At 39.4% G+C, this 25,127-nt stretch overlaps 1 protein-coding gene across 1 annotated transcript in view; it reads left to right on the plus strand.

Annotated features, from left to right (window-relative positions):
- The window catches only part of KCNH4 (potassium voltage-gated channel subfamily H member 4), a 1,657,012-nt gene that overhangs the window by 1,263,672 nt on the left and 368,213 nt on the right, over positions 1 to 25,127 (plus strand). Inside the window, exon 13 of the mRNA XM_044054725.1 lies at positions 2,575 to 2,583. Within this exon, the coding sequence (XP_043910660.1) occupies positions 2,575 to 2,583 (9 nt within the window). The remainder of the gene's footprint in view (positions 1 to 2,574; positions 2,584 to 25,127) is intronic.

A 25,127-nucleotide genomic window follows, 5' to 3' on the forward strand; every position in this document is an offset into this window, starting at 1 on the left:
CTCTACTTTTCCTTTATCTGGAACGTTATCTGATTTATCAGTCTTGAAATCTTATAGTGTTCTGTGTAATGCCATTTGTTAAGGAATTTTCAGTTCCTCCCATGTTTTTGTCCATGTTTGGATTTAATACAGCACCTTAGCTAATCCATTGTTCTTGGCTTCCCTACATAAGCTTGAGAGGAAATTGCTTGAGCGTCAGTAGATTACAGAAAAAAAAAAAGATGAACAACGCAATGCCAAACACTGTACCCCACTAGAAATCATTGCCAGCATGATTTCTAATTGTATGCCAGCAATGATTCACTTATTTAGAGAGCTTTCTCCCTTCTTTACGTTGGTGAGACCACAGAGATTTATATATATATATATATATATATATATATATATATATATATATATATATATATATATATAGACTAGACAATCTCGATGTACTGAAATCTCGAATTTCAGTATGCCGAGAACGAATAGTGGAAAGTGCAGGTACTCGAAACTACACTATGCCAAATGCAGAAGTGTCGAATCTGGAAATGTCAAATCCGCCACTATCGTGGTGTCGTGTTCATTACGTGTGGTGCACTTTGTAGCTTTATCTGGGGTTTCAGATAAGTGTCGTTTGTTTGAGGATATTGGGTAGGGATTTTAGTGTGTGTGAGTGTGTGCGGTGGTGTTTTTGTGTGTTTGTGTGTTTAGTGCAACCTCAGAGTTAGAATGTATAAGTAGGGGAGGTGTGGGGGGTGCAGGGGGGCTTGCCCCTGCTTATAGGTAGGTTAGGTGTGTTTCTGTGTGTTGTTATGTTTTAGTTAGGTAGGTGTATTTATGTGTGATTATGTCTTGGTTTGTGAGTGTGTGTGTGTGAATGGTCGCAGTTGTGGTATTCATGATTGTGGGTTTTCGTGTATGTGGGTTTTCAACTATTCAGTCTCGAAATACTGAAATTCGACATTTCAGTACTTCAAGATTGTATAGTGAATCCATATATATATATATATATATATATATATATATATATATATATATATATATATATATATATATATATTTATGGGTCCATGTTAGATGGATGAAAAGCCACATCAACAAAGACGATTCTGCTGAGAGATCGCCGACAACGGAAATGCCCAACAATGGTGAGTAGTGCGGAATGGGATGTATTCCCATTCCCACAATGTGGTGCGATCTCTGAGTTGGAATATTCAAGTAGGGGGAATGCAGGGGGGATTGCCCCTCTGCTATACAAATATGTGTGATTTTGTTGTGGTATTTTACAGAGTTGGAAAGATGTTTTGTGCTGTACTTTGTTTACTTACCATTGTTGAACATTTCCATTGTCGGCGATCTCGTCTCGGCAGAATTGTCTTCGTTGATGTGGCTTTTCATCCATCTAACATGGACCCATATATATATATATATATATATATATATATATATATATATATATATAACATCAGGGGATGCAGGGAGAAAAGGAGATCTGATGTTGTTAATCTTCATTCATTCCTTACTGATGGAAGTCGGTTCTGTCCTTGGACCTTAGTCGGCCTTATAATAAGCTTGTGCCAGCCAAAAAACTCTCGAGCTAAGCTTTACCCATAGTGCCCTTTCCCTGTTACCTCAGATCCTGTTTGCCGCATAACCATAAAAACGTGTCAAGCCAGCTCTCAGCTAAGTACTTTAAGATATTTCAATTGTAAAACCTTTTTCTTCAAAGTTTCTCTTACTTACTTCTTTAGTTAATTGCTAAACTTTTACCCATTTATTAAGGTTTTTCTACTGTCTCCATTACCAGCTTGGTAATCTTAAGTACCATCATTGATACAGGCCTTCCCTCTCTCTCTCTCTCTCTCTTTTTTCTTTTCCCTTACCGTTTGAGGTAATCGTGATACCATTGTTGGTATCCTTTCCTTTTTTTCTGTATTTGTATTAAAAAAAAAATTTTCTCTACTCCTTCTTGTAGAGTTTATTGTAGTATTTTGGTTGTGTTAGCATCTAGACTTTGGAATAAACTTGTCTTCCACCATGTCAGAAAAAAAGGGAACTTCAGGTTTTAAGCAGAGCAGCCAATGTGGTCACAAAATGCCCAATTCTGACACCTATGTTTCCTGTGTTTATTGCCTGGGTGTCCCACACCTTTTGGTTCAGCCTCCTTGTGGTATATGCAAAGGGTTCAGCTCTCCTACCCTGAACAAGAGAAAGAATAAGTGGATATTAAAGGGCCTTCTTAAGACACCTTTCTCACATGCTATTTCTGGGTTGGAGGGCTCACCCCCTCCAAGTAAAGAGCACAAAAAAAGACCTCATTCAGTTCCTTCTTCACCCTCTGGTGATAAGAAGCAGGTACCTAAGCAGAAAGTGACTCTGAGCACTTCAGCTCCAGGGCCTCAACCACCCTCCATGGCACCATCTTTGTTACCAAAGTTGATGGTTTCTACTTCATTGCTGTCTTTGAAAATTGTAACCCCAGCACCAGCCTCAGCACCAACAATGTCTACGGCACCAATTTTACCTCCAGTGTCTGTTCCACCCATTTTGGCACTGGCTTTAGTCACTCAGGAAAGCCCACATTGCTCCAAGGGCCTACCAGTAGATGCTACGGTGGTGGCGGCAGCCACTAGGAAAGAGCTCATTGAGGAGAGCCAGACTGTCCATCCCCCAAACAGAGAGTCTCGGGTGGTGGACAGATTAGGGAAGCTAGTGTTTGCCTCATTGACCTTTTCCATTCAGTCTTTGAACTATCTGGCACACTTTACTAGGCTTCAGAGAGACGTAGTCTCAGAACTGTCCTAAACCTTAGCAGGAGCAGTCTCTGACGAGGTACGTGACGAAGGTTTAACAAAAAACAAAAACTTTGCCAACAGATACACTAACCGTAACAGAAAAAACAATAAAAATTCCAAACACTTGGAGTAAACGAGAACTTGTTTATTTAAAATAAAATGACTAAGCGCTTTCACCTTAGACTTTCGAAGGCTTCTTCATTCATAATAAATCCAACACCCCCCCTTAAATAACAATACATAACCTGAAACAAGCAACCAAATACTTCCTAGTTGTTTCAAATGGACCATGAAATTTAAAGAGACATTACTTAACCAGTCATATTAAACAGAATCTGTATGTAGTTTCCACATTGTTTTTTTTTAAATTAAAACAACATATAAAGTATTAAAAAACATATTTGAAATGCATGTACTAAATAGTTCTTTTACAAAGACATAAGTGTTAACATCTTTCTTCTACATTATATAAGTAAAGCCCTTTGCTTTAATATTGGCACTAGAGAAATAGCATTATTAAGCTCTGGTGAAACTGCAGAGTTCAGTCTAAGTTGCCATCTTAACTCTCTTGCCTCAACCTCTAATTTCTCATCCCCACCTTTGTCTGACTGCAAAACTCTATCACAAAAAAAGATGAATCTTTTAAAATACACATATTTGGTGGTGTGAAGATAGAAGATAAAAAACAATGTGGAAACTACATCCAATTCCTCCATGCAGTTAATTTCTCATGCTACTAAAGGGGTGGCTAGAGCAGCGGGTTCAGACATTGTCATGAGACGTCACGCCTGGATGCACCTTTGTGAACCCTTTTAAGTCTTACTTTCTTAATGCTCCAGTGGAAGATTCTTCCCTTTTTGACCTGAAAGTGAAAGACACATTAGCCAGGTGTGAAAAGGACGGCAAGACCTTGTCTGCCATGGCCGTATGTTTTTCCACTTCCCAATGTTCTTACTCTAGGAATCAGAGGAGTCAAAATATGTGGCACAAGAAATCCCAGGGTCCTTTCTGTGACACACATGGTGAGTTTACTCCCCGGGGCAGGGGGGGGTAACTCTTCTGGAAGGCACCCCTACAGAGGCAGAGGGGTCTCACATAACCAGGGGTCTAGGTATTCTTTCTCTGAACAGTCCTACTAGTGGTCCTGAAGAGCAGTCCGATTGCTTTCTTCTGGAAGTAGTCTGGGGACATTTCTCTCTGCACCACCCTGCCTGGCAAACAATAACCACAGATTCTTGGGTGCAGAAGATCATAGCCAAAAGTTACTGCATATTACAAATAAATAAATAAATTTACCCAAAGCCATCAAGACAAATTCCCAACATTCCACCCAGTCAAAGGGAAGCAGTAGCTCAAGAAATAAGAAAGCTGTCTCAAAAAAGAGTCATGAAAGCAGTCCCACCAGACCAAATAGGATCCGGATTCTACTCAAGATTCTTTTTAGTGCCAAAAAAAAAAACGGGACTGGAGACCAATTTTGGATCTCAGCATTCTGAACAAATTTGTCAACCAGAAAAAATTCTGGATGATCACAGTTCAGTCTATCCTCCCTTTTCTGGAGAAAGATGAATGGATGTGCTCAATAGATCTTCAGGATGCATATTACTACATAAAAATGGGTAGGTGTTTCAGAAGATTCCTTCGCTTCTGTCTGGGAGCCAATCACTATCAATTCCATGCACTGCCCTTTGGACTCTCTGCAGCTCCCAGAATGTTTACCAAATCCATTAGAGTGGTAATAGCTCATTTGAGACTTCAAGGATTCCGGGTGTTTCCATACGACTGGCTCCTTACTACCCCCACCAAGTATCTACTAGTGACAGCCCTAAACTACACTCTCACACTGGAAGAATTCTTAGAAATCTCTATAAACTGGGAGAAATGCAATCTAACTCCTTCTCAAACTTTGGAACTTATAGGAGCAACTTTCAGTACCTAGTCTTGCCTGGTCTCCCTCCCAGATCACAGACTGGAAAGGATAAGGTCCCAAGTCTGGGTGATACTCTGTCAAAACGAAGTCCCAGCTCAGGTGGTCCTTCAACTTCTGGGCTCAATGGCAGCATCAATCACAATAGTTCCTCTAGCAAGACTACACATGAGGCTTCTCCAGTGGCTCTTACTGATGCAGTGGTATCCCTCACATCATCCTATGTCCTTTCAAATCTGCATAACAAAACAATGCAAACAAGATTTAATTTGGTGGATAAAGCCAGAAGGGACTTATGGAGTCACCCTTTCTCCCTGTCTCAACCCAGGGCCACAATGACCAAGGATGCTTCCTTGATAGGATGGGGGAGGGGGGTTCCAGGAAAAGATGGTCCAAGGCACGTGGTCAGACCTAGAGGCCAATCTGCATATCAGTGGTTCTAGAACTGAGGGCAGTGCTTCTGGCATTGCAAGCATTTCAGTCTGTTCTCACGTCAGGAACAACTGCTATACAGTCCGACAATATGTCAGTAGTTTGGTACATCAACAAACAAGGGGAACCAAGTACTACCTGTTGTGTTGAGATGCCATGAGAATTTGGCAATGGGAGATAGCTTCCAACTGCTTTCTGACTGCAACGCATATTCCCAGGATTTCCAACGTGATTGCAGACAAGCTGAGCAGATGTATCCTACTGCCTCATGAGTGGTTCCTCAATCCAATTGTGGCAGCGAAGATCTTCTACTGCTGGGGCCAGCCCTGCTGTGATCTATTCGCCGCCCTAGCAAATCACAAATGCATCAGCTACTTTGCCCTAATCCCCCCCACAGGAAGAATCCCCGAGGGACCCTCTGATACATGATTAGCCCACGGGACTTCTGTATGCTTTCCCCTCCCTTTCCCCTGATTCTCCAATTTCTAAAGAAGGCCCTTCAGCTGAGAAGCAGAGTAATCCTCATTGCTCCTTACAGGCCATGCCAAATTTGGTTTCCCTTCCTTTGGCCTCACCTAGTATACCAACCTTGGATTCTGGATCCAACTCCAGAATTGATCTGGCACCCACAAGGGTTGACTCACTCGAACTTTTCCAGTCTCAAGCTGACAGCTTGGATTCTCCACTTCCAGTAATCACCAGGCAGAATAACCTTACCTCCCCAGTATGTGATATCCTTCTGGCTTCACATAAATCAGACACCAGGAAAATCTATCTCAGCAAATGGAAGAGATTCCTTATTTGGTCCTGACAAAGAGAACTAGACCCTTGCACAGCTCCTGTTAGTTTGGTTTTGGATTATCTGTCAAGTCTTCTTCATTCAGGAGCAGCAGCCTCCATCATTTGAGTACATTTGGCTGCTATCTCTAACTTCCATAATGGATCCCAAGACTCATCATTAATCTCCCATCATCTCTACAAAACCTTTTTGAAAGGGGTCTCGCTTATCAGACCACCCTTCAAAGACCTGATTGAGTCTTGGAGTTTAACACTAGTATTGCAGTCCCTGACACAATACCCTTTCAAACCTGCTACCACTTGTGATTTAAAGTTCTTCTCCTGGAAATCACTATTTTTAGTAGCCATCACATCAGCGAGATGCATCTCCGAGCTTCAGACCTTGTGCATAAAACTCCCTTACATGGTCTTTCATAAGGACAGAGTGTCACTCTGGACTGTCCCTTCCTTTCTGCCTAAAATTATTTCAGAATTGACAGTTAATCAGACAATTGACCTCATCATCTTCTTTTGGCTGTTCCCGTTAAGGGTTACCACAGTAGATCATCTGTTTCCATTTCTTCCTGTCCTCTGCATCTTGCTCTGTCACACCAACCACCTGCATGTTCTCTCTCACCACATCCATAAACCTTATCTTAGGCCTTCCTCTTTTCCTGTTACCTGGAATCTTCATCCTTAGCATCTTTTTCCCAATATACTCAGCATCCCTCCTCAGCACATGTCCAAACCAATATAATCTTGCCTCTCTGGCTTTCTCTCCAAACCTTCCAACCTGGGTTGACCCTCTAATATACTTATTCCTAATTCTGTCCACCCTCATCACACCCAGTGCAGATCTTAACATCTTTAACTCTGCCACATCCAGCTCTAACTCCTGCCTTTTTGTCAATGCCACTGTCTCCAACCCATATAACATAGCTGGTCTCACTACCCTCTTGTAGACCTTCCCTTTCACTCTTACTGGTACTCGTCTGTCACAAATCACTCCTGGTACTCTTCTCCATCCACTCCACCCTGCCTGTACTCTCTTCTTCACCTCTCTTCCACACTCACCGTTACTCTGAACTATTGACCCCAAGTATTTAAACTCATCCACCTTCGCCACCTCTACTCCTTGCATCCTCACCATTCCTCTATCCTCCCTCTCATTCACACACATATATTCTGTCTTAGTCCTGCTGACCTTCATTCCTCTTCTCTCTAGAGCATATCTCCATCTCTCCAGGGTCTCCTCCACCTGTTCCATACTCTCACTACAGCTCATATTGTCATCTGCAAACATCATAGTCCACGGGGACTCCTGTCTGATCTCATCTGTCAACCTGTCCATCACCATTGCAAATAAGAAAGGGCTCAGAGCTGATCCTTGATGTAATCCCACCTCCACCTTAAACACATCCATTACTCCCACCGCAGACCTCACTGCTGTCACACTACCCTCGTACATATCCTGTACCACTCTTACATATGTCTCTGACACTCCCAACTTCCTCATATAATACCACAACTCCTCTCTAGGCACCATGTCATATGATTTTTCTAAGTCGACAAAAACAGAATGCAACTCCTTTTGACCTTCTCTGTACTTCTCCATCAACACTCTCAGAGCAAACATCGCATCGGTAGTGCTCTTTCCTGGCATGAAGCCGTACTGCTGATCACTAATCATCACATCCCTTCTTATCCTAGCTTCCACTACTCTTTCCCATAACTTCATGCTGTGACTGATCAATTTAATCCCTCTGTAGTTACTACAGCTCTGCACATCACCCTTATTCTTAAAAATCGGTACCAAAACACTTTTTCTCCATTCCTCAGGCATCCTCTCACTTTCCAAAATTTCATTAAACAATCTGGTTAAAACCTCCACTGCCATTTCACCTAAACACCTCCATACTTCCACAGGTATCTCATCTGGACGAACAGCCTCTCCATTCTTCATCCTCTTCATAGCTATCCTTACTTCCTTCTTGCTAATCCATTGCACTTCATGATTCACTATCCCTACATCATCCAACCTTCTGTCCCTCTCATTCTCTTCATTCATCAACCCCTAAAAGTATTCTTTCCATCTGCTCAACGCACTCTCATCACTTGAAAGTATGTTTCCCTCATTATCCTTTATCACCTTTACCTGCTGCACATCTTTCCTAGCTCGGTCCCTCTGTCTAGCTACAGGTCCTTTTCTCCCTCCTTAGTGTCCAACCTTTCATACAACTCTTCAACCAGACAATTGACCTGCCAGTCTTTTTTCCTAACTATTCAAACAAAGGAGAATACTGACTTCATTTGCTGGATGTACATAGACAATTATGTTTTTATCTGGACAGAGCTAAGTCAGTACATAAAACAGACCAGTTATTTGTTTCCTATTCTGGCCTGAAATTGGGAAACACTGTCTCTAAACTGACCTTATCTAAGTGGTTGAGAAACTGTATTTCCTTGGTTTACCAACATAATAAAATTTCTCTGCTGAGCAAGGTCAAAGCACATTCCATCAGATAAGTGGTGATGGGTCTATATTACCAGAGCGAAACTCCTTTTGAGCAAATACCATAACACCGACACGAATTGTGTGAACTGCGAGAATACCGAACGCACTAAACCGCAAAATGTTAAACCTCGAACTGTCATATTCGGCCAACCCCACCACCCGCTACATACTACCTACTCAAACACAATAAATAAACCACATACATACAAACACTAACAAAATTCTACTTCTAACCCTAAAGTAAAGCACCAAAACCCTGCTTCTAACCCTACACTAAACCTTACATGCATTACTATCTATGCACTTCCCTTAACCCGCAACCTAACCCTAAGGTCCGTAACTATCGCACACTTCCCCTACGAAAATATACACAAACAAAATAAATAATCCACATACATACATTTAACAAAACTCTACTTCTAACCCTACACTAAATCTTACATACATTAACTATCTTTGCACTTACCTTAACCTGCACCCTAACCCTAAGGTCCATAACTATCGCACACTTACCTTATGGAGCTATACCACAGACAGGCCAACCATGGTAATTCAAAATTTCCAAATTAGTGGCTTTGGACGTTCACTGTAATGCCTGTTCATGCAATACGTGTCGATGTTTACAGATTCACTTAAACAGACTTTCACTCTCGTAATAGGGAACCGTGGTGACTTCTGTTGCTTTTCATTCAATGTTTTCAGTGGATGATATCTGTGCAGCTGCAACTTGGTCTACCCCTCATACCTTTATCACCCATTACAAATTGGATTTGGTCTCCAGGGGAGAGCATCCTTTGCTTCAATGGTACTCAGGAACATCCTTTCATAAGGGCCTCCCAGGACATAAAGTAGCTAGGGACTCTGTCCCATCAGTAGGGAATGAATGAAGATTAACAACATCAGATAAAGACATTATGTTCTTACCATAATGTTCCATCTGTGTTGTTCATCTTCATTCATTCATTACGTCTTACCCTCCTTCCCCCTCCTAGGAGCTCCTGGAGAATTGGATTTGGTCTTAATCCCTCATTAGGGTTTCTGCTCAGCAAAAGCCTTTGCTTTCTTTATCACAGGCAAACTCAATCTGAGGTAACAGGGAGAGGGGCACTATGGGTAAAGCTTAGCCCGAGAGCTTTTTGGCTGGCACGAGCTTGTTATAAGGCCAGGTTGGTTCCGAGGATGGAACCTACTTCCATCAGTAATGAATGAATGAAGATGAACAACACAGATGGAATGTTATGGTAAGAACTTCTTTTTTTTTTGCCCTTTTGTATTTCTGGAATTTTTTTTTATTCTTTTGGAATGTTGACGTTCAGGAACTTAGTTTTTCATAGTAGAACCATGGTTGTTTTGACCAGCAATGGAATGCAAAAAAGCTATTGCTCTATGCTGATTGTTTCTCCTGGTTTAGTTCTGACAATTCCTGTGCAGCTCTGTTAAAGTTTGGCTTATATCTGTTTTGCCTTATTGTCAGTTCTTATTCTACATCTTTTAGTTATCTTTCACATTAATAATTTAGACATTAATAGCAATTTTGTTTTAAGTTTTCTACCATCAATATACACCTATATTGTCAGTGTTGTACTTCTAAGGTCTAACAGGAACATGTAGGAATTTTTCTTTACTACTCTGGCTTTTTATCATCCTTACTACCATCTATATGCAGGTAGCTGCATGCGTGAATGGGTGTGCCTTCTTTGAAGGTTGGGCATCGGACTGGCAACTCGGCACCTTAGAAATCCACTGCCAATCATTAGTGGACCGGAGTTTCTCTGTGGTGACCCCTAACCGGGAAAAGCCAAAAGACATTATTTACTACTATCTGTATTGTTCCTATCACTGTTACACTTTACTTAAAAATATCTGGAGATGAATGACACAAGTTCAAAATTCTAATCTTATGCAAAGCTACAATGCCTTGCAGAAAAAAAATGATGTGGGCCAGTGTGTGAAATCTAAGAATCTAGTGTAACTTGCCATGAAAATTAGGATTTAGTCTGCAGAATTACCATCGGGGAATATTCCATTTCTTATTAATGTGACACAGAAATAGGGTTCATAGGTAGCTACTAGGGATGCAATCCAAGAGGCCATTGAGGAGCCTAGCCCAGTTTCCCAGTTGGCCCACAGTACTGCCTAGTCAAGCCCAGGACTACAGAAAGTATCTTGTTACCAACTAACAGCCTTAATTCTGTAGGCCAATTTTTTTCAAGACAAAAATAGACCCATCCCCCAATGATGGGGCAAACTGGAAATCCTAACCACTATACCACATGAGAAACTTGTGTTACATTAAATAGTAATCCTAGGTGTTAGATAGTTTAGTTTTTTTACTTAAGCAGGTTTAGTGTTAATTTCTGCCATGGTCTCAGTATGTTGGCAGATATAATTCTATCATCTTATTTTTTCTGTATGCAGGAGTTTACAGGATTACCATTGTTTTGGCTATGACTACCATAGTCTTTAAAATGATATAACTTGACAGTTTGCATTACCCCACAGCATTATTTTCTGTTTATAAGCAGACACATTCATTACACTTCTTTACAATTCATTTTTCAAATTTTCTAAAATGCTGCAAGAAATAACATCTGTCTGTAACTTTGTTTTCAGTTTAAAATCACCTTCTTCTTAATCAGTGTGAGCTTTAATATACTGCTAGTAATCTGTATCTCATTCAGAATAATTTACAGCTCCAGTAAACAAATATTTTGCCAGGGTGCAACTGTTCAACAACATAAATTTATTTCTTTGCTGTACATTTGCCTCAGCTTTCTGAGATTTAAATATTTTCCAACATGGTTGCACTTCTCACTGCTCATGACCGCTTTCACAGAAATATAACTTTGTTTTGCTTCATGAACTGCTTAACACAGCGTGTGATTTCTTCCCTTGCACTAAATGTTAATAGTTGCCATTTTTTGGTCACTTTGAAGATACTTTTTTTTCTGTTTTATACTGTTTAAGTCTACTTAGTAATGCAATCATTTTCTCTAGACATTTGCTTTACTTATCTCTTGTAATCTCCCTTGCTGTCTATATATATCCTGTACCATTTTAAAGGCAAATCTTTGTCCCTAAGCAGCTTTTCTCTTAAAGTTTCATTAGGTAAGTTACAAATGTTTCTGTCTAGTACATATGATTATTTTAAGATAAAGGATTTACAAGACTGTACCAATTTTTTTAAATCAGTCACACCAAATTATAATCTCATTACCTTGTATACAACTGATAAAATTGCAAGTTTTACATTCAACATTTATAAGTATCAGGTTTAATTTGCTAATCACTGCCAAACTGATAAGAGGTATACACTTCTAGTGCTTTCATTGTAAATGATGAAAAGTGATATTTGTATTATGGAGTCCTTTGAAATCATCCTTACTCTTGCAGTGCACACAGCTCAGTGCATTGTTTGTGCCATTCCAAGTTATTTGCCAGCTTGCATTGCACTGCAAGCTCTATTAATGCTGCTGTTGTTTACACAATTTGTTATTTTCAAACTGTGTTCAAAGTAATAGCCAGGATGACAAGGATAAATATAACAAATAAATTGGAAATTTAGTATACCACTCAATCATCTTGTTTCTAAGAGGAAAGTTGAATACACGTGGAAAGCCCATGCAGACCCGGTGAGATTATGTGAAACTTTATATAGTTTTTATCAAAAGCAAGAACTCTACCTTAAAACACTAGAGCTCAGAGGCAGACCTTGTACCATTAAGCCACCGTCACATTCAAGAATGTCTTAGTAGAAGGGAGCAGAGGTTTGGGAATTCATGTATACATCCATGCTAGGTTGTATTCATTGACAGAGGACTGTTGTCAACATGTCTGGGAGCTTTAAATGTATGCATTGTACTGAGACTTTCGACTTCATGCCACCACATATCCCTTTCATGTATGTACAATAGTGTCTGTCTTTAGGTTCTTGCTCTTTTACCATCTGGGATGTAACTATGAAAATCCCCCAACAATTTGTGGATTCAAGAGTTCCTTAAAATGATGTCTTCCTGACTGGGACTTTAATCAGTAATTAATATGATTGTGTTGTCTTCAGATTTGCTGTTATCCTTTGTCTGTAGAAGTATGTGCATTTATTGTTTTTATTTAGTGCAGTATCTAGTTATAGGCTTTTAAGTAAATGAAATGAAATGGAAAGTAATGTAAACTACAGTTGGGTTTAGGTTCATAGGTACGTATTAGTGTAGCTAGCCTTGTGAGTCATTTTAAACCTACATAATTTTCATCAAAGGTGAAAATCAATCCCTGTACTTTGTGTTCATAAGGTAAAAGAACCTAACCATTATTCCAGCCACCAACTTTAAATGATCTGTTAACTGCATTTGAACCTTGTATTACTTGTACTGTCTCTCCCAACTTGCTGCAATTAAATCTTCTGCCATAGAGATAGCTTTTAGTATTTTTAAGTGAAAATTTAGACATTTATCTCCATTAAATGTGTTTCATAGATATTAATTCCCTACAGAGGTAAGAATGAAACCCTATAACTTATGTCTGTGAGGCAAATAATTTACCTATTATGCCAATCCCCATGTGTCTGTGAAGGTGAAATCTTTACACAGTTAATTGAGAATATTTAGTTTTACTCTGTAGCTGGTGTGCTTTTCACTCAGCTTATAAGAAGTGTACTAGCCCTTGATGTGACTATGGAGGATATCCACACATGATATAGCCAATGGTAGGGATCACTGCTGGGATTATTTATATGCTATAATAAACAACAATTGTCTAGTCACAAAAATAATTGACAAAGGTCAGTCTCAAATCACTTTTAAAGCACTGGTTCGGAGTCATTTTCCTAGAGACTTTGCACCTCAGCGACGGTGTTAAACTGTTAAACCAAAAAAAAAAAAAAAAAGGAAACCAAATAAGTAAATAAATGTGCACATGCAGGAACTGCTGTACTTGTATTAGTTTATTAATTTTCTTGTTTGTTTGCTTGCTTGCATGGCTTTATTACCAGCATTGATTTATTTATGTGTGTCGAGCATGTGAATTATCATAGACTATATATAGATCTATTACTATAAGATGGGTTAGACACTGATCATGTTTATTGAGAAGGAGTGACACTTGTTACAGCACCCTTGGTAATAGCTGCAACCCTTTAAACAAGCACTAATGTCCAACAGAGTGCTTATTACTGTGTGGATAGCACACACACAGGCAGTGTGGGGCCTCTGCACCCTTGCAAGGGTATTATTTACACAGAAACACAGACCCCGGAGGGTTTTATTGCACTTAGAGATTTGGCTATCTGTTAAAATGTTTTGGATTTTTTTAGTAAATATATTTTCTATATTTTTATGTAAAGTAGTTCCTCTGACTAATGTTACTACTACTTGCTGTAGTGAATTTTGTAATTATTGAAGGAAGTATTTTGCATCCAAAATATAAGTTATGTAAGTACTTCATTTCTACACACACACACACACACACACACACACACACACACACACACACACACACACACACACACACACACACACACACACACACACACACACACACACACACACACACACACACAATTTAACAAAAGTGAGATGTCTCTATATGAGCAAATCAATGAAAAAAAAATGTCAGGCTTTGCAACTCCTCACTCTCCTTTACAGTCCCTGGTTTGACTGCTCCCCTCGCATTTCTGTTGCTTCATGATGTCAGCATGTTCTTTCTTCACCTAATGAACATTAAATTTCATAACTCTTAACATTTAAAGAATCAGTGTCGATGGACTGCTTACTGCAGTCAGCGATAGTCACTTGACTATCTCTCACTCACTCTTCTTATGCTCTCACACACACACACACACACACACACACACACACACACACACACACACACACACACACTCACAAACACACACACACACACACACACGCACACACACACACTCACAAACACACACACACACACAGACACTCACACACACACGCACACACACGCATGCACACACGCACACACACACACACACACACACACACACACACACACACACACACACACACACACACACACACACACACTGCAATCCTCCTTCAAAATCCTTTGTACCAATAAAAACCCACTAAGCAAAGATTCATTCTGGGACAGAATCTTTTGAAGCCAGAAGATATTAATTCCATGCTAAAGCCTTTCTGCAACAGCAGCGAAAGAAAAACAAACACAGCCTTAGAACAGTAAACTCTGTAGTAATACAAGTAAAGTCAACATTATAAACTAAACAAGAAATGTTATAGCAATTAGAAATAAAATATAGCAAGAAATAAAACCAAGTGCTTACATTCTTTTTAAGCAAGATTAGGCAGACAAACTATTTTACACAAAACACACACCTACATTCGCTGAGGCTCTGAATAAAAATCTATCCAAGCAACAGGGACCTCCAAAGCAGAAACACAAGCAACTTCCACTCCCCAACACAACCCAGATGACACATAGCCCACAAACTCAGTGTGCCAGTCAACTACAGCCCATAAGACATAACAACGTACCCAACACTCTAGTCAAGGGTGACTCTATAGTCAGGCACACTGGTGTTCCACTCACCAGGCTAAACAAGGAGAAAGTTACTGTCAGCTGCCTGTCAGATGCCAGGATCTGCCACATAATGCACACACTCAGGTCACTCCACAACAAGTACAAATATGACTCTGTCATTGTCCATGTTGGTGTGAATGACCTGAGATGTACCTCCCTGGACTATATGAAAAGAGACATGGAGGAGCTGTCTGATCTTGTAGCCCAGGCAGGTATGACCCTAGCCCTGAGTAGCATCCTGACATCACCCAGAATGATACCATAGTACAAGGACAAAATGATTGACTTCAACAATTGGCTAAGCTTCTGGTGTCATTCTATGGGGATCCAGTATCTGTCTGCCTAGGATGACATCTCTCCCTTGGGATTCCGGATACTAGCTAAGGCTCTTCCCACCCCTATAGTGCCTTTTCTTAGGCAAGGTTCAAATGACAGATTCACTATCATAACAGGTAAAAGCAAGCAAGCAAAATCTGAGGGTAATGCTACTCAATGCTAGAAGTCTAAACCTCAAAATGCACTCACTTGAGGCACTCCTTAAAATGGATAACATCGACATCTGTACAGTGACAGAGACCTGGTTCAAGGCTCCAGAGAGCACCCCTGGATTACCAGGCTATAATTCATACCACACCTTTTGGCCACCTAACCTGGACCGAAACACTAAAGGCGGAAGTGTGCCCATATTCATTAAGGCTATCCACACCTCCAGGCTAGTTGCTCAGCATAATGCATCCGAGATTATCCAAGTGCAACTAACTCTGGGCAAGACCGCAATCCAAATTGTAGATTGCTACAGATCCCCCACCATGCCCCAGGATTCCCAATCCTCATTTCTTGATACACTGGAAAATATTAGGGTACAACCTAACACCCTAATAATGGGCGATTTCAACTACCTCACCATTAACTTGGAAAACTACTCATGTACCAACTTTTGTGCTCAACGTTTTCTGGAATTCATAAATTCCAGTGCCTAGGATCAACTTATCCACACCCCCACCAGGGGCAGCAATATCCTAGACCTGGTCATTACCAACATGGGCGACTGGTGTTCCACACCAGAGGTCAATTCCTCGTTGGTCAGATCCGACCACAAGCTAATCACCCTAGACATCCACATCCCATCCCCACCCCTCATTAGGGAAACCACAATAAAAAATTTCTCCAAAGCCAACTTCAGGCTTCTTAAGAAAGAAGTGGCAAACTTCATGACACCCATGCTGATGGACAGTAGAGGTATGACTGTTGAATCCTACACAAATGCACTTTATAGGCACTTACACGAGTGCATGGATTGTGCAATCCCTAACAGAACCAAGATGCTATCCTCCAAAAAAAGGAAGCCAATCTGGTGGTCCCTGCCATAAACAAACTCTACAACAGAAGAAAGAAACTGTTGCAAAAAAGAGTAAAATCCCATGATTGGAGGAACTCTCTGGTCAGCCTCAGTAAAAATCTGCGATCCCTCATAAAATCCTCCAAAGCTAGTTACGAAAACAAAATCACCACTGATTCTAAAGACAACCACAAAGCATTCTATAGCTATGTCAAGAATCTCAATGGCAACACTCAGATCTGCTCTGAGTTACAGCACAATGGCACTAAATATACAGAACCAACTGATATTGCCAACATCCTGGCAGATAGGTTCAGTGCTAACTTTACCCCCCTCTCATCCCCTAAAGGGCCAATCTCTATACAGGAAGAATGCAAAGTTCCTGTAATCATGGCTGCAGAGGTAAAAAACACACTCTCCAAAGCCAAGAACACAGCAACCATGGGACCTGACAACATCCCAGGCTGCATTCTACATGAACTACAGAACGAACTGGCACCCCACCTGAGTACCATGTTCAATCATAGCCTCACCTCAGGCTTTGTGCCCACTGAATGGCATGCAGCGATGGTTATCCCAGTCCACAAAGGGGGAGCCATCATGGTCCCCGGGAACTACCACCCCATTAGCCTGATGAGCCTGGTCTGCAAGGCTATGGAATGCATCATCATGGAACTTATAAGCAATGAAACTGGTAATCTCCAAACTCTGGACCCCACCCAGTTCGGGTTTGTAAAAGGCAGATCATGTCTCCTAAACCTAATAGACTTCTATGAAGCAGTCACCAAAGCCGTAGATATGGGTAAGGTGGTTCACACAACCTATCTAGATCTTGCTAAGGCTTTTGGAACCATCCCTCACTCTGGAATTATAGATAAACTCACTAAACTAGGTATAAATCCCTATGTCACAAGATGGGTTGCCAACTGGCTCACTGACAGAACCCACACTGTGAAAGCAGACTCCAAATCCAACTTCAGACCAGTGACAAGTGGAGTACCACAGGGTTCATTCCAGGGTCCTCTCCCGTTTGGTATCTACTTCTCTAAAGTACAGGCTAACACCGAAGGTCTTTGGCTAACGAAGTTCACAAATGACTGCAAACTAGGAGCCATAATTAAAACTCCTATTGATGTGGACATTATACGAAAGGCCCCACTGAGACAGATGCCTGGTGTCAAAGCCATGGCCTTAAGCTCAATGCCAAAAAGTGCATTGCCATCCCTTTTGGTAAAAACTCTGTACCCATGAACTACCATATAGGCGGTAGTCTACTTAACACTGAAAGTGTGATAAGAGACCTTGGGACACAGGTGGACAGTAGTCTCTCCTTTGATAATCACATCGCCACAGTAGTCATGAAATCCTTCCAAGTGGCACACCTCATCACAAAAGGTTTTTCATCCAGGAAAAAAGAGGTAATTGTTCCCCTCTACTCATCACTCATTAGACCCATTATAGAGTACAATGCCTTTTTTGGTATGTATCTCACAAGACATCCACAACAACTGGAAAGGCCGCAGAAATACCTCACAAAGAGGATTACCAGCCTCAAACAGATGCCCTACGCAGACCATCTCAAAAAACTCCAGCTTTACTCCGTCGCATATCACCTACTCACAGACGATCTCTGCCTAACATACAAAGCTATGTCAAACCCAGAGCTGTTGGACATGCTCCACTCAAAGAAATCCCAATCCCTCCAAGCTGCACAATCTAGGGACCTAAATCTTGTCACCACATTAAACAGAACATGCTGGAGGGATGGAATCCTGTCCCAGAGACTTCCCATACTCTGGAAAAAACTACCTATCTAAATCAAACAAAGCTCCTCATTAGCATTCTTCAAGAAAAATCTTGATGATTGGATAGGAGATAGGAAATTCACCCTGGGGATCACTTCTGTGGCTCTGCCCAACAGGGGAACAGGAAAATAATTTTCTTGGGTGGCGAAAGCCAGGGTACTGTTTAGCTAGGCTTATATAGGCCCTAGGACCAATAGCCTAGTACCTACCTATGAACCTATGAACCTAAGAGTGGAGCACCAGAAGGCCCCAAGAAAAGCATGGAAAAATTGACTGTGTAGAGAAAAAAGTCTAATAAATGGAAAGAACTGATTTGAAATGGATGTAAGGTGCAGGCAATCAAATACAAATCTTGATAAAATGAAGAAAATATAACTCCAATGAAAATTTCCTTGCACTGCTATGAGTTAATTGACTGGCAAAAGAAGCTTCCAGAGTTACTGATATATGTGTAGCATTATGGGTAAAGGGTAGGAGAAATTTTGAGATGCTGATCTGAGTCTTTAATCTCAGTCATAATAGTTTTGAAGAAGCTGGACCAGATTATGTTAAATATGGTGTTACATATACATTGTACATCACTGTTGCATGGTCTTCACACACACACACACACACACACACACACACACACACACACACACACACACACACACACACACACACACACACACAGACATACTCACACACACACACACACACACACACACACACACACACACACACACACACACACACTCTCTCTCTCTCTCTTCTTTATTTTATTAACTTGTTCATTTAATTTTACACTTCTTAAACAGCAAGTTTTTGTTTTTGAAATTGCTGTCTAAGCTTCACAGCAGCTTAATATGCTGCAGTGAAGTCTCTGCTGGAGAACAGTCATTCTCCGGTCAGGGTTTAATAAAGAGTTTGCCTTTTGTCTTCGTTGATATATTGTCTGGTTAGTAAGGAAAAGGTATGTACTTCTCTTACCAAGTAGTAATTTGTCAGTAATTTTCAGGGAAGATGAATAATTACAGCCATGTGATGATTTATTATTTACAGTTGTCATAAGCACATCCAGCACAGGTAGGGAAGAACAGCTCCTTTTTGATGACATATACTGTGACTGAATCCTCAGAGGACTGCAGAGATACAGGACTGTCATTAGACAGAGATTGTCATGCTGAAAGGATGTTAAAAAACTCATATGTTACAAATGATACTTCTCTTCAGACAGAGGTGATCATAACATGTCTGGGTACAAATCCCTTTCTAAAATTCAAAAGGCCGTTTCATCAAATTTCATTTTTGTTAGAAGAAAATCAAGAAAATGAAATACCCGAACAGCGAATTTTTCTCAGGTCAAGTAAACACTTGCCCAGCATGCCTTTTTCTACACTGTAGTGTGATCCCAGAGTTGCTATATATAGTTTGGGGAGGTGAAGCCCCCCACCTAGGTGGGTTTTATTTACTCCAGTGTGTGTTTCATTGGAGTTCAGGCAAGTGTTTACTTGCCCTGGGAAAAATTCGCCATTCAAGTATTTCATTTTCATGATTTTCCTCTTGCGAAAATGAAGTTCAATGATATGGCCTTTCGAATATAAGAAGTCGATTCCTGGGTAATTACGTGGACAGCTCTATAATTTGATCATCGTACTTACACTAGAGAAATCCTTCTATCTGGCCCAGTTAATTACTAAAGGAATAACTTCACAAGCCAAAGAAGTCATCTTACTTTAATGACTCATTTTTGAATGCAGTGCCCTCTCTGATATGTACAAGCATATCACTCAACTGGAAAGGCCCCAGAGCTTGCTAAACAAAAAAATAAAAAGGTCTTAAATCCTTCAGCTGTCCTAAAAGATTAACATGGCTCTCATTATATTCAGTATACAACCAGCCGCTCCAAGATGACCTGTGTCTAGCTTTATGAGGCATGAAAGACCCAGTCCTATTTGACCTATTTCTTCACAAAACCAATGCCTCTACAAACATCTTCACTAGGATCCAAATTCAAGAGCAAAACATAAACAGACTCACTTGAGGGTTAGGTGCCTAACACAATATATTCCCAGACTATGGAATAAGTTGCCACTGCAGGTCAAAGTACTTCCTTGGCTACCATTAAGGCTTGTCTTGATGACTGGATGGGTAGACACAAATTTACACCATGTTTAGCAAATAAAGCCCTGCTTAATTTGAGAAGTAAGCAATACTGAGTGCTTCAAAAGGCTGGCAAGAACTTAAGTTTTTCTGCTTAAAGGTGTATATGGCTAAGTATCTTATGGTTCCTGTGGTAGCTTGGCTAATATTATTCATATGTTCATATGTTCTTAAATGATGAACAAGCTTTACTACTACCTATTTATGTAATTTGATGTATTGTATCCATTGCCATTCAGTAGAAAATGTCCTTTAGTTTTTACTTGTGTAAGGAATTGAAATTTGAACAGACCAGCTTTAAGAGCTATTTAGTATCTAATCTTGCCTCTGGGAAAGAGGGCTTCTTTCGAAAAGATACGTCTGTTAGAGATGGTGGTAGAACACTCAGCTGCATCTGGATGTTGTGCAAATACTTTTGCCATCCTGCTGTAGTCAAATTGGGATTGGCTTAAAAATCTCATTATCAAGAAAAAAAATGTGTTAGCTTACTAGACAGGCAGGCACAGCATCCACAATGTGCTGTTTTCTCATTTAATAATGGAATTTCTCAGTTCAGTTGATGTCTGTAATAGTATGCTGCTAAATTAGTTTTCAAGAAACTGATTTTGTATGGTTGCCATGGCCTCAGTAAGACTGATCAGTGTGCAATATCATTATAATTTGTCTGTCTTTATTTTGGTAAACTAATATAATTAGAGTAAGACAGCCAGTACAGATAAATGTTATAAATAATTGTAGAAACATTCAGCCTTGTTCTTTTATCAAAATTGTAAATAAGAATTGCAAACATTTTTGCCCCTCAGATCTTTCAAATTCTTTGTATTAATCTACAACCAACTCCCAGAATATACATACAAACATATAAGATACTATCGCCACATCAAGATGGTTTCTCATCTGGCAAGATGAACACAACAGCCTTATACATCCGAATAGATGGCATATTACAAAACATGACTAAAGAACTCATAACAAGTTGCCTCTTGATGGACCTTACAGAGGCTAGGCTTTCAGTTTAGTCAACCACTCCTTACTACCAAACTACCAAAAAATGGCAGAAATCAGCTCAAAAACCATCCTACGAATAAGAACATTCCTTTTCAGCAGACACATATTACCATCCACTTCTTCCTCTGCTCCCTTGCTCAAAGGGTCTGTATTATCACCAGTATTCTTCTTCTTACTCATTAATAAACTGCCTGCTGATATCATCCATCTTCCATGTTCTGTATGTGGACAGCATGGTTATCTAAAGGTCAAGCCCCTTACAGCCAACATAAAATGCAACTAAAAAATATACCTTGAACAAGTGCTGCTTTGGCTACAACAACATAAATGTATATCAAACACCACAGTTTGGAACCACCCACAGACTAGCTAAAGCACCTTGCAACTGGTCATATTTCCAGAACAAAACAAATAGAAGCAGTTCAATAATTCCATTACTTTGAATCTCAATTTCCTTTATCATATCCAGACATCCAAAACCAAAACAAAATATGTTTCTGGGAAAAAAAACTTCAATTCTCCTTTCTCCTGCAGGTGAAAAACACTATTGAAAAAGGAGTCATAATACAACAGCTAGAAAATGGACTCACAATTATAGCAACAGCTTCAATAAATAAATACATACATACATACATACATACATACATACATACATAAATATATACATAGGTTCATAGGTTCATAGTGTGCACTAGGCTAATAACCCTGGAGCCTTTACAAGCCTAGCCCATAGGATTATCCTAGCATCGTGCCACCCAACATTAGTTCCCAGTGCCTCTGTTGAGTAGAGCCACTGGAGTGATCCCCGGGGTGAATTTTCTATTTCAAAAGTAAAAGATGTGCAAGATAGTTAAGTAAAGTGAAACAAAAGTAGAACAATGAAAGACAGCAAAGCACACTTCACAACGCAGAACCGTTTATTCGAAAACAATAAACAAAGCTTTCAGACATCAAGTCCTTCTTCAGTGTTTCAAACAATTAAACAATCATCCTTTTAAATACTAAAAATAGGGCATGTGACATAGCCAATCCTATCATATGAGTATTAATTAAAATAAAACATTCTCTGTAAGAAATAATTTTCAGTAAATGTATATAAAAATATGCATATACCTTTTTCATAATCAGCAACTATCAAAAACCAACAATAGCAATATAAAAATTGTTTAAAAAACAAAAACATTGTGTCTAAACAGATATATGGTATATATATATATATATATATATATATATATATATATATATATATATATATATATATGTTATATATATAAAATCGGTCTAGCTACAAAATATAGTAAGAGCCTTTTTAAAATATGTACCTTGTTATATCAAAGACACGGGTGATTTTCTAATGAAATGATATGAATGGTGGGATACGAATGTAGTGAGAAGGTTTTTGTTTCTAACACTGGATATTAAGTCACTCTTCACTGTTACTCCCAATACATATGGTATAGACCGTGTAAGTGAAATTCTGACTGAATATGAACAATACTCTGTGAGGCAGATTGAAACCTTTTGTGAACTCTTAGAATTAACATTAAAAATAACATATTTATTTTTAACAAGCAGATATATCATCAAATATCAGGGGTGGCAATGGGCACTGCAGTAGCAAATACATATGCTAACTTGACATTAAGCAAATGGGAGGAGTCTAGTGTACATGGTGAGAATAACATACATGCTTCAAAAATTTTATTTTACAAACGATTTGTTGACGCCATTTTTTTTAATTTGGGGAGATGACCAGGATGAATTGAAAGATTTCTTTGTATATTTAAATCAGACTACTGACTTTTTAAGGTTTGAAATGAAAGTCTCTGAAACTGAGATATATTTCTTAGATGTTTGAATTTTCTTAACTTTTAATGACTTAGATACTTGCATGTACATGAAGGACATGCATGCTAATAAATATCTCCATAAGAATAGCATGCATGCTAAGCACACTTTCAGAGGCATCACTAAGAGTCAGTATTTACGGCCCAGTAGCCTGAATACTAGAACAGACATCTGTATTAAACAAATTGATGAGATGACTAATGAATTCTTAGCGAGAGGCTATGATACTAGTGAATTAAATGTAATTAGAGATAATGTAATGAAATCAAGAGATGGGCAGGCTAAACAACAAAGTACTGATATACAACCTTTAAGCTATTTAATGACTTATAGTAGAGCAAGCCAATCAGTTGAGAGAATTATTAGAAATAATTGGGATATATTAAAAGCCATACCTGGCCATGAAAAATGGTTGCCTGAGAAACCACTATTTACATATAGAAACTGTGAAAATTTGAAGCAACAGTTATGTTATAAAGACTTATCCCTAAATAGAAAGAATCATATTAATTATAATATCAAAGGAACTGTACCATGTTATAACTGAACTTGTTGTTCAAGCATTTGTCATTCAAATGAATTTGTCCACCCTGTTAGTAGGAGAAGGTTTATGTTTAATTGTACTGCAACTTGTAATACGTCTTTTGTTGTATATCTGGCTACCTGCACGTTATATTCAGGATTTTATGTGGGAAAATCAGCTAGAAGATTACGTGACAGGATAGTAGAACATAGATCAGACATATGTAGGGGTAAAGAAACAAATTCTCTGGCAAAACACATACAGGAACATGATGCCTCTCATCAGTTTGTATTTAGAGTTATAGAATCTTTACACTCTAGTATTAGGTGTGGTGGTATTATTAATAAACTGGATGCTAAAGAGTATGAATGGATTGTTCATATGCAAGCATATGCATACCCTGGTTTAAATAAACAAGTGACATTAGAAGCAATTTTAAAGTCTAAGCAACAAATAATTAAATAATATATCTGTTTAGACACAATGTTTTTGTTTTTTTAAACAATTTTTATATTGTTACTGTTGCTTTTTGTTAGTTGCTGATTATGAAAAAGGTATATGTATATTTTTATATATATTTAGTGAAAATTATTTCTTACAGAGAATGTTTTATTTTAATTAATACTCACGTGATAGGATAGGCTGTGTCACATGTTTTAGTTTTGTATTTAAAAGGATGATTGTTTTTTTAATTGACTGTGGTGGTGGTGCTGCAGTAGCGTTGTCACCTCACAGTAAGACTTTGTCCTGTTCGATTCTCAGCTAAAGCGTATTCTGTGTGGAGACATGCGTGAATGGGCGTACCTTCGTTGAAGGTTGTGCGTCAGGGCTGGCAACTCGGTACGTAAAAATCTACTGCCAATCATTAGCAGACGGGGAGTTCCGCTGTGGCGACCCCTAACCGGGAAAAGCCAAAAGATACAACAACATTGTTTTTTTTAATTGTTTGAAACACTGAAGAAGGACTTGATGTCTGAAAGCTTTGTTTATTGTTTTCGAATAAACGGTTCTGCGTTGTGAAGTGTGCTTTGCTGCCTTTCATTGAATTTTCTATTTCCCATCCACTCATCAAGATTTCTCTTGAAGAGGGCCAGTGAGGTGCTCTGTTTGACATGTATGGGATGTCTATTCCACAGCATGGGCAGTCTCTGAGTTATGAACCTGTCCCTCCAGCATGTTCTGTTCATTGTGATAATGAGGGTGAGGTCTCTGGAGCGTATGGTGTGGAAAGATTGGGATTTCTTTAGATGTAGCATTTCTAACAGAGCTGGGTCAGACATGGCTTTGTAAGTCAAGCAAAGATCGCCTCTAAGTAGGTGATATGAGACAGAGGATAGTTGGAGTTTTTTAAATCTGTCCATATAGGAAGAGTTGCTATATATAGTTTGGGGAGGTGAAGCCCCCCACCTAGGTGGGTTTTATTTACTCCAGTGTGTGTTTCATTGGAGTTCAGGCAAGTGTTTACTTGCC

The sequence above is a fragment of the Protopterus annectens genome, chromosome 13.part0 (assembly GCF_019279795.1).
Source record: "Protopterus annectens isolate FY-2018-M chromosome 13.part0, PAN1.0, whole genome shotgun sequence".
NCBI lineage: Eukaryota > Metazoa > Chordata > Ceratodontiformes > Protopteridae > Protopterus > Protopterus annectens.